Source organism: Trachymyrmex cornetzi, unplaced genomic scaffold (genome assembly GCF_001594075.2).
Source record: "Trachymyrmex cornetzi isolate Tcor2-1 unplaced genomic scaffold, Tcor1.1 scaffold302, whole genome shotgun sequence".
Lineage (NCBI taxonomy): Eukaryota > Metazoa > Arthropoda > Insecta > Hymenoptera > Formicidae > Trachymyrmex > Trachymyrmex cornetzi.
Window position 1 is genome coordinate 490,733 of NW_017297714.1, and position 11,995 is coordinate 502,727.

At 30.1% G+C, this 11,995-nt stretch overlaps 1 protein-coding gene across 1 annotated transcript in view; it reads left to right on the top strand.

Moving 5' to 3' along the window:
- The window catches only part of LOC108762487 (facilitated trehalose transporter Tret1-like), an 18,201-nt gene extending 9,493 nt beyond the window's left edge, over window positions 1-8,708 (top strand). The window contains exons 5-7 of the mRNA XM_018509507.1: window positions 6,695-6,981; window positions 8,027-8,469; window positions 8,572-8,708. Coding sequence (XP_018365009.1) covers window positions 6,695-6,981; window positions 8,027-8,469; window positions 8,572-8,637 — 796 coding nt within the window. The 3' untranslated portion in view covers window positions 8,638-8,708. The remainder of the gene's footprint in view (window positions 1-6,694; window positions 6,982-8,026; window positions 8,470-8,571) is intronic.
- The last annotated feature ends 3,287 nt before the right edge of the window (window positions 8,709-11,995 follow it).

An 11,995-nucleotide genomic window follows, 5' to 3' on the forward strand; every position in this document is an offset into this window, starting at 1 on the left:
ATTCTTACAGAAGATTACAAAGATCCTGATGGAAAAATTTTGCTGAAATTTGTGTGACATTTCGCCGAAATTATAAGTTTTGAAACACATATTTCAATGAAATTTCAAATACGTAATTTCAAAAATACGTATAATGTAATACTTATAATGTAATATGATAAAGTAATAATAGAAATAAAAACAAATAAGTTACATAATCTGTTAATAATAAAATTTATTTATTATATAAATTTTATTATTAACAGACTGTGTAACTTATTTGTTTTTATTTCTATTATTACTTTATCATATTACATTATAAGTATTACATTATACGTATTTTTGAAATTACGTATTTGAAATTTCATTGAAATATGTGTTTCAAAACTTATAATTTCGGTGAAATGTCACACAAATTTCAGCAAAATTTTTCCATCAGGATCTTTGTAATCTTCTGTAAGAATAAGATAATTAAAAGATTACTCAGGAAACAAATTCTATAATTTAAATAAATCATCAAATACTTGCATTAATATATTTACTATTGCTGCAACATTTTTCACATAAATGTTTAATTTTTAACACACAATGCATCATAGAAGGCGTGGTTTAGAAATTTGACGGTCAAACCGATAAGCCATGCCAAAATCGCATGGGTTTCGAGCGAATTTCGCACGGTGAAATGGGGTGCTTTATGCATACTGCGCTCGTGCGGCTATCATAAAAAGCTGGTACGACCATAGCACGCATCACATTCTTTTTTTTCATAGCGATTTTCGTACCATGATTGCACGACTTCATGCATAAACAGATTGAACGATGGTGCTATTAGCGCATTGAAATTGGACACGCGATAGTAGTATCGACTGTTCGTGCCAAAATCGTAACAGATTTCTCTCCGTGTGGAAACTACGATTTGCGGACAGCATTGATTTTCTGTTACCATTTGAAGAAAACTGCTGCAGAATCGCATCGAATGCTTGTCGAAACTTACGGTGAGCATGCTCTTGGTAAATCACATTGCTTTGAGTGGTTTAAGAAATTTAAAAGTGGCGATTTTGACGTGAGAAACGAAAAACGTGGAAAAACACCGAAAAAGTTTGAAGACAGCGAATTGCAAGCATTGTTGGATGAGGATGACGCTCAAACTCAACAACAACTCACGGATTAATTGAATGTGACACGAGAAGCCGTCTCCATACGTTTGAAATCCATGGGAAAGTTTCAGAAGATGGAAAAATGGGTTCCACATGAACTGAATGAAAGACAGCAGAAAAACCGAAAAACCACTTGCGAAATGTTGCTCACCAGGTACAAAAGAAAGTCATTTCTCCATCGAATTGTGACTGGCGATGAAAAGTGGATATATTTTGAGAATCCTAAGCATAAAAGATCATGGGTAACTCCAGGCGAACCATCGACATCGACTGCAAGGCCAAATCGCTATGGGCGGAAGACAATGGTCTGTGTTTGGTAGGATCAGAAAGGTGTGATCTATTATGAGCTGCTAAAACCTGGCGAAATCGTTAATACTGAACGCTACTGACAACAAATAATCAATTTCAATCAAGCTTTGCGTGAAAAACGACCGGAATATCAAAAAAGGCAACACAAATTGATTTTGTTTCATGATAATGTACCATCACACACAGCGAAACTGGTGAAGGAAAAGATTGAGGCGTTTGGTTGGGAAATACTTTCGCATGCGGCTTGCTCACCAGACTTGGCTCCGTCCGATTACTACTTATTTGCATCGATGGGACACGCACTTGCTCAGCAGCGCTTCACTTCTTAAGATGTACAAAAATGGCTAGATGACTGGTTTGGTTCAAAAGAGCAACAATTTTTTTGGCGTGGCATCCACAAATTGTCAGACAGGTGGGAAAAATGTATAGCTAGCGATGGGCAATACTTCGAATAAAATATTTTTTATCATTTTCATGCAATAAACATTTATTTTCTATTTAAAAATTCCGGTTTCATATTTACATACCTGATATAAACATTTAAAATAACAATATTATCAATAATACAGTCACTATTATTTTAATTACGCAATTTACAAAAGAGCACCGTAAGAAAGAATTTTCTCCTCGGATTCATAGAATTGGTTTTTAGTTAATTTGATATAGAAATAAGCCACACATATATGAATTATGAGTTTGTACTTCTTTAATTAGCTAAACAGATCATGATTTTATTAGTTTAATAAAGTGCAAATAATTAGTTTCTGAGAAATAAGAGAGTGTCACTTTAGGAGACTTATGTCAGTATCGGCAACTTTCCTCTACATTTAAAGCGATGGATTTTGTTCAATATTCAGTAATGCAATAATATTTCGATAGTTTAGTATTTAACAATAATACAGTACGTCATATATTCTCAAATAATATAGTGCATAAACTGCAAACGTTAAATAATTTATGCAATAAATGTAAACTTTATTAATAACAGGGTGCATTATTTATCATTATTCATATGGATATATTAAATGCTTTAAACAGAAAAGAAACATAAGTTGTTTAAAAAGTGTTTTTAAAAGTTTTCGTTTTATTTTCGTACTGATAACTCAGTTCTCTTAAATTCATGGTTTTAAATCATTCTTCTTGATATTTATTAATTATTTTTTAATTATTGTTCTTGTTATTTAAATTTTCTTAAATAAGGTTATGTAATTTTTTTATACAAATTAATTTTTTCAATATATAAAAGTATTAAGTAGATTTTAAAAAGATATGTGTTTTATATCAAGTATAAACATGTTTTATTCTGACATATTAGCTTTTTGATAAAAAGCCTTTCATGTGCACAATAAGCTTTAAATGATTCATGCGAACAAGAAAACAGCTATATTTAACTTTCTATCAATAATAAGATTAGAAACAGGACCGTTTATTCGAATAAAGCCCGATTGCACCAAAATGTTACTTTGACTTTAAGCGAGGCTTAAAGCTCTCACTTTCTCTCTTAGCCGAGAAAGAGGAAGAGCCAGAGAGGTTTTAACCCTTGCCAAAGTAACGCTGGTGCAATCGGGACTAAATCGACTAAATACAAAGAAGCAAAATAAATAATCAAGTAGCAACGATCATTCAAACATACAAAAAACGAGCTAATCAACGAATAACATATCCCACACAGCACAGGGAGCTCCCTGGGAATTCTGGTATTTAATTTTTATTTACAGTTCCCTGGCAGTTCCATTTTAACTTCATTTAAGTTCTCAGGAAGTTTCATTTAAGTTCTCAGGGAGCTTCCTTTAAGTTCGCAGGAAGCTCATAAAATTTTTTGCAAGCTTCATTCTAACTTTAAAAGAACTTGCTTGGAGTTCCCCGGGAGCTCCAAGCGAGTTCTTTTGGAATTGGAATATCCACATTTGAGAATTCTCAGGGAGCTTCATTTAAGTTCGCAGGAAGCTCGGAAATCGTAATTTGGAAGCTTTTAAGATCAAATCTTCGAAAATGTCCGTTCCTTCAACGATGAGTTAGTTACTTCATGGACAGAACAAATATAGTTAGAACAAAAGCAATATCAAGGAAATCAAATGCCGGATTTATAATGAGTCTCCAGTCTGTAGTCATTAGAAGTTAGCTGCTGGTCAAGTCTACCGATTTATTAATTTCGATCAATTCCGACTCACCTATTATCTTGCAGACTCGTTTTCGATTCACTGCAATTCACTGACTACCGACTTATGTCTTATTTTAGACCCGGCAAAACTCGAAGATGAAGTGGACTTGAAACATGTACGTGCATGTATATACTTAGAAAACTTGAAAATCGGGATAATGGCGATGATGCAATTCGAGTGCTATTGCGGGAAAAATTGGAAGAACGTACATACCACATGATAACGCATACTAAATACACATATACATATATGCACATTTTATTTTTAGTGCAAAATTCTAATTTGTATAAAATTTTATTTTATTTGATTAAAACGTAAATGTATTCATATTTATTAAAAAATACATACATATGCATGCATAGTCATAAATTATCATTAATTGATCATTTTTTAACTTACCGACATCAAAAACTTTGAAATTAAAAAAAATAGTCTGTTCACGTTGTTTGAAATCCTCAAATATTTTTGCACTTAAAATGAGATATAGATATATATTTGGACGTTGAAAAGACAGAAAGCAAAGATGTTGAGTATAAAAAGTGCATGCAACGCGAAAAGATCTAATAAAACAGGATTTGAGTGATGTTCTTTTTTTCGTAGATTTCTACGCATAAAAATAATACATTTTACAAAATTAGAGGAGAAAATAGTAGGAAAAATATTTATTAAATCCTCTAAAAGTGGAGTTTTTTTCGACAGGCGTACTCAGATCTGTTATTTCGTACAGTGCTTTTTTGAAGTAAAAAATCGAGCCCAACTTTTTCGTAAAAACATTATGAACTCCCTGGGAATTTGTCGAATTTTATAAGCTTCTCAAGAGCTCAGCGAAATGAACTCCTAGGGAACTTTTTTTGTCGAATTTTATAAGCTCCTCGAGAGCTTAGCGAAATGAACTCCCAGAGAACTTGAACGGAGTTTTGTGCTGTATGAGATTGTATGTATGTGTTCTTTCTCTCACTATTGACTATAAAATTCCATATTATAATTAGGGGAAAGTTGGTTAAGTCGTACCGACGATTAAATCGTACCTCCACTGTATTTTCTAAACGAAACATTTTTTTTTAAGATAATAACACTGATGTAATATGGGTTAAGAATTATCATTTTTGTTTTGTCTTCGAGTCGTCTGTTTACAAGTGACATTCAAAATTGATTTTGTTTGGTGTTTGATCTAAGTTTTGGTACAATTTACCTAAGGTGTTATCATTACAGAGTGGGTAATTGAATTATAGTGTTCTTCATGGTTATAATTGATATTTAAACTCTTTTCGAGTATAGCATCAAATTAGCAAAATATTTGTAAGTTATGTTGCTATTGACAAATTTGTAAAAATAGAGAGAGTTACGTAAATCGTACTTGTCATTGGTGTTTATATTGTACGATTTTCGCAAGTGACGCGAGCAATATGTGATGGTAATTATCGAGATAAAAAAGGACCTACAGTGGATTGGATTCAGTGTGTCAGGTGCTCTAAATGGTTGCACGAAACTTGTAATGACAATTACCATCTGGACATTTACCAAAACTGTTTAAATAAGCGCTCAAGAAAGTGATTACTTATGAACTGTTGAGTCTTTCTATTAAATTTTTCTACTGAGTTTGTCTATTGAGTCTTTTTATTAAATCTTTTCCATTGTGACGGAAAAATCCGTAATTGATTTTATTTCCAAAATTTATTTTTTCAAAATATAATATATATATCTGAGATTTTAATATTCTGAAATATAGTGCAATGATAGCTAAAATCAATTTAAGTATTGCTTTTTATTTTGTTTTCTTAAATGAGTTTGAAAAATACAGAGTCTAATTTCTGTTTTTATAATAGAAAAGTTTTTATTATAGCCACTTAAATATGTGTACCCAGTTTGAAATTAAAAATAAATTTATTAACAAATGAGTTTTAAAATTAATTTTGTTTATTTTCCCAGTAAACAAACTGACGTTATTTACCATCATTTTGACGTTAAAGGTGTTATTTGAATGTCAAAATAACAATAAGCAATGTCAGCTTGTTTACTATATTAGAAGTACAATTTAGGAACCAGATGGTACAATTTAACGACCCGGTCTCCAAATCCGTATCGAAAGCAATTTTTTTTTAAATATAATTTAAACAATAATTTAATGTTTATTTTCGTAAAAATATTGTTTTGTTTTATTGCCAATGAACCAAAGTTTAATGTAAGTACAGAAATATTCTGATCTCTTTAGTATTTTTGTTACAATTTCGTTTAAACGTTAGGGGGTACAATATAGGCGACTTTCCCCTAAATTTATCTAAAACAGTTTTCGATAAATAAATGGAATATGACACAGAAAAAGTTGTCATTGCATCCCATTGCATAAGAAGATGATCAACTAATTTTTAAAAAATGCGATTCCAAAAACTTTGTTTTTTTTTTAATAAATCGTGTTTTTTGTATATTAACAAAAGCTTTATATTAATTTTAACGTTTTTGCATGTCTCAGAAAGTCCACTAAACGTCTTTAAGTTAAAATTAACATTTTATTTTTTATAGTGTGTGAATCAAATTAATGTAATATATTTAAATATTTTATTCTTATCACAATTTTTTAATTTGTACAATTAATAAAATGCGAAAGTACAACAGTTTTACAAAATCCAAAGATTGTATAAAATGCATTGATATCATGAAATTAATAATCATGCAAAAATATGATTTTGAATTTTTTTCATGTTTAATTCTTTTAACTTAAAAAAATATTTACTTTCTTCTGTCATTCTGCAATTTATTTTATTATTAAGTGTTTTAAATTCTATTATTCATTAGAAAAAACATATTTAATTATTTTGTATATAATAATTATATTTATTATTTAATTATTTTATATATAATAATTAATTCTCAGGCATAATTTATATTTATTATGAAAAAAATAAAAGATATGTAAAAAATATAACTACAAAAAATATAATTATTAAACATTGTAAATGTAGAAAAAATAAAATCGATAATCATAAAACGATTATGATGGTTGAGGAATGTTATTCTCTCGATGTAATTTTTTTGAAAATTTTGGATAAATTAACAAGATATTTTTATGTGTTATTTTCATAATTTTAGAGCGGAACAAGCAATTCGATGGTATTATCGAAAACCTGATATAAAAAACGAAATAGAAGCCGTGGAACTTTTCGTGAAATCAACGCGTACAATGAACATAAGGGAACGATTGTATCAGATGAAAGAGCCGAAGAATCGACGCTCTTTCATAATGATGATAATACTTTTCATGTTTATGCAAATGAGTGGACTAAATACTATTGTATTTTACATGGAAATTATTCTAAAGAAAGGAAAGGTGACATCAATCATACCTTCAACTGTAGTGATGATCGTCGGTGCAGTCAGTATGTTTGACTTCCAATACTAATGATAATATAATTATCTCTTCATTCCGTGTTATCTTTTATTGACAGAACTGTCTTGTGTCTCAACTGTTAATTATCTTAATTATTATGTAAGGTAACTTCGGCATTTACGCCGTGCGAGGATTTAAGGCCATGGCAAATAGAAAAACTCAAGACGTAAGACTTAAGCAGTAAACGAATTGATCAATCACAGTAGAGACTGGAAGACCATAAAGTAAACAGTAACAAATCCAACATGTTGATTTCCTTATCGCTTAAGTCTTAAGTCTTATGGGTCTTCTATAATAAGCCATTAGTCATAAATCAGAAGTCAGAAGCTAAAAACCTTGACCAATCACAGTCAATTTTTAGCTTCTGACTTCTGATTTATGACTAATGGCTTATTATAGAAGGCCCATTAAGTTTTTCTATGCATCATGGCCTTTACGGCGCAGAAATCAGAAAAAATAAAAGGAATAGGGATAATGTGCACACAACCATTCTGTTATACACTGTTAAATCTATAGAGTATCGAATTTAACTTAATTTAAGTTGCCACTGTTCCCACTCAATATGTCGTTATTTTATACTAAAACAACGTTTAAATTTGACACTATATAGTGTCAATTTGACGCTATACGGTGTAGACAGTAAAAAGTTTTTACTGGTATAGTTCATTTAAACATAGTAAATAATACTCAAAGTTGGGAAGCGTTACTTTTTCTATTACTTTTTATAAACAATTTGATAATGACGTTGCAATTTTTTATAACCAAACGCTAAGATTGTGCTAAGATTGGAAAAGTTAACTTTTCCAACCTTAGCATTTAATTATAAAAAATTGCAAAGTCATATTATAAAAAGTAACGGAAAAAGTAACGCTTTCTAACTCTAAATAATAAATTAAGAAATAAAGTTTTTGTTAGGTGCGGCATATATACCAAAGTTACTCTATACTAATTTTAAGCAAACTCCGTTTATTTCTGTTAAAGTCGTTGGACTTAAAGAATTAGATTAATTTGTCCAATTATTACTATTATTACAGGTATAATTATCGGCTGGATGGGCATATTTGCTATCGATCGTTACGGTCGCAGAATCCTATTAGCAATCTCATCTTTGGGCGTGATGATCGGCACGCTGTTGTTAGGTTTACATTTCTTTTTGTTAGACTATGGCTACGATCCCGATAATCTCGAGTGGTTGATTATTCTATCGTTACTGTTGTTCATGATGATGTACTTCGGACTCATACCGGTACCTATGACGACTCTAAGTGAAATATTTCCTTCTGATCTGAAAAGCTTGGCTGGATTCTTAGGAAGTATTACATCAGCGGCATTCGCATTCGTCGCCTCAAGAACATATCAGCCATTGGTAGATCTCATCAGCGAAAAGTATGTTTTTTGGATGTATGCAGTGATCATCATGATGAGCTTAATATATGCACTCACCATGCTGCCAGAGACAAAAGGAAAAACGCTGCAGGTAATTCTATTACATATAGCATATTACTTCGAGATATATATAGAAAGCTTTATTTTGAGTTCAGTGTAAATGTTGCATGTTAACTATTGTTGATGTTAACAGGAAATTCAAGATATGATGACTGCGAGAAGTGCTACTAAAAGGTCACAACAAGAGATACGCGAATAAAAATACTTAAGCGTAGCAAATTTTCTAACTCTTCCAGAGTATAGAATAGTAATTAATTAATGTAATTATGAGAAAGATCCTATTATGAAAGATAGGTAACATATACTTTCATTAATAATGTATATATTATTAGTATAATTTCGTATAAATATAATTGTAAACATAATTACAAAAAATAACTAATTGTAACTAACCAAATAATTCGGCGAGAAAATTTAAGTTTAAGCTTGCATGATAATTTAGAACTAAAAATGAGAAAAGATAAACCGATGATGAAAATCGTAGATAATCAGTTTTTTTTTTAGTTTAAATAACATTATTTTAACTTTTCTTCACATATAAAAAATAAACGTATCAGCAATGCTCGCACAAATCTTAAGTTTAATTTATAATAATTAGAACATAACAATGTGCGAAATACGTTCACGATATTTGTTCTTGATTCACTTGTACATATAATAAATATTTTAATATTTAAATAAAATTATAATCTATTATTAATTTACAAATACATTATATCTTATTTATTTGTATCAAAAAATTAATTAAAATATATGTTATTATATACTAAAATATTCTCAATTTTATGCACAAATGAACCAACAGTTCTCTCATTTTTTTATTAAAGGCACTTAAAGTATGTTTTATATATAAATTTAAGATTCTCTCTGATTAAACAACTGGTCTTATTCTACTTTTTGTAACTTTCAGGTGCACTCATATTATTCTGGCCATATTAAATAACTACATAGTTATGCTTAACAAAGATAATATACTGGATAAAAAACCAAGATCATTTGTTTAATCCAATATTTTTATTAATTAATTATTTTCTAAGTTCAGATAACACCACAGTAGGGATGGGCGATGTTTCATCGATTTTTTGTATAATCGATGAAACATCGCCCATCCCTACACCACAGACTTCTATAAGTAGACTGCTGACTCAGTGCGATAGAAAGAGACAAACCTGATTCCGAGCTATCCTTGTTTTGTTTCCCGTAAGCACATGTATGCGTCCAATCTGTGAATATATAACGTAAACTGAGCAATAATTATCCGTATGATTTATATATGTATGTATGAGTGTGAGAAATTAAACACGGTGCTGCCCAACCCTACCTTAAACATGGCGGCAAAGTCAGCAGTCTACTTATAAAAGTCTGTGCATAACACAAATATATAGCAAAAAATTACTTCTAAGGTATTTCTTATAGATTTTTGCTCAAATTCTTGAATGCTGAAAACGCACGGGCGATATTGCAAACCAAATTTCTCCACCACGTCAGGTTTTCGAAATAATTAACGTATAATACGCAAAAAATAATTTTTCTGCAACATTTGACAATTTTTGTGAAAAAGACTATCTTGAAATGTTGGTCAAAAATCGTGAATGTATTATTAATTTTCTATAAAATAATAATACACTATGTGCAGAAATTAAACCATCACCTCTCACACCTTCGAAAAATAGGTAAACTTCAAAGGAGTGTAACTTCTACATAAATGATCAAAATGAGAATTTTAGGAAAAGCATTTTGTAGCTTGAAATCTTTACTTTCCAAATCTGTATAATGAAATAACGATTCGGTTGATTTTTACGGAACTACATGGTTATAAAGGAAGATCCGTAAAATCTCAAAATTTTTTGTAAACTTTGCACAGTTTCATGCCGTGAATGAGAAGTCGGGCACAAATACAATTCACAGCTTTCGAAAGCGTGATCCTTTACCTTTAATTTACTTTTTTTTAGCTCTGTATGATTTTTTTTTAACGACTTATTCAACATTGAAGTAAAAATGGTCTCTTTGACTTTGACTGCTCATAAAAGACGAACGGAGTGACGTACAGCATTTTTAAACAAAGCAAAAAAAAGTTCGAAGTTTTCTCTTTAAGATTTTATCAATTTTTCTCTTTAATGCTTTTATCAATTTTTAGATACAGATAAGCTTTTTATGTAAAAACTTAAGTGAAAGGTAAAGTTGAAAAACTGAGACAATTATCTGTTTCTATTCAACTCGATCTATTCTGATCAAAAAGAGAGAGAAGCCCTATAATATTAACGTAATTTTACACTTTAGGGTCTACTGATTTCAACGAGACTCATACAAAATAGTTGCGACATTTTTAAACTAATGTCCTTCATGTTCGAAATTATGATTTTGGGCAAGACAATATTTGCTGATTTGAATTTAATCTTATATCGCAGCATGCGATCACACCGCAGATTGAGCGCCGTAACCATAGACTTATAAGATAGACCCAGCATGCCATACGGTAGAAGTGATGTTGGCAGAACGGTGAGAGACGCAAAACATCGGTGAATCTCTATCCTTCTCTGCGCGCGCATATTGACAGTAATGGCGAATGAGTATATATATATGATGCACACATATCTAACCTTTAATCATTGCGTTGGTGTTGCACAGCAATACTGGGATTCCGAGAGAAGTCATAAAGGTTAAATTTACTTAATAAACAGAATAACAAAAATTTTTTGATAGATTAAAAGCATTGACATGATTGTTACTCTTTTTAAGTCTTAATTATCTGTTTTTAGCATATTTTGTTCAAAAAATTTTCATCGGAATGAAGACATGTAAAGCATGTGGTTATTATAAAAATGTGGCTAACGAAAAAGAAAATGTATCATTTCACACGTAAATAATTAGTAAAGCATTTTAATTTGTTGTAATTTGTGATATATATGTATATAGGTTATAATATGTATTATCGTATTCTACAAATAATTGTGAAATTATAGTTTTCCACAGAATGAAGTTCTTCGACAAAAATGGATTGAAGAAATGGGGTTGAAAAAAGTTTTAACTAAGACTAGCGTTCTGTGCAGCCAACACTTTTCTCCAGATTGTTTTTATTATCCTGTTGGAGGAAATAAATGTCAAAAACATTTGAAACCAGGCTCTGTACCAACTGTGTTTAAGAGTTCAAATTCTTCAAGGTACATAAATAATAATTATTGTATATATATGTTTATATATAAATAAATCAGTTCCTTCCTCCCTCTTTCTCTCTCTTTCTCTCTCATTTATATTACATATCTTATAGATAAAATACTATATAAATATATACACATATATGTTTGAATAAATGTATATACTTATATAATGTATAAATGATGTAAAATACTACAATTATTAACAGGAAATTAAAAACAGAATTAAGATGCTTAAATGTAACCAGTTATAACATTGATCATGCTATCGAAGATGTGAATTATGTTGAAATAATTTCATCAAGTACAATGTGTACTGAGACAGCTGTATGTAAAGAAAATATACATCAAATGGAATCAGAATATACATTTAAGTATGTAAAATGCAAAAAGTACATATAG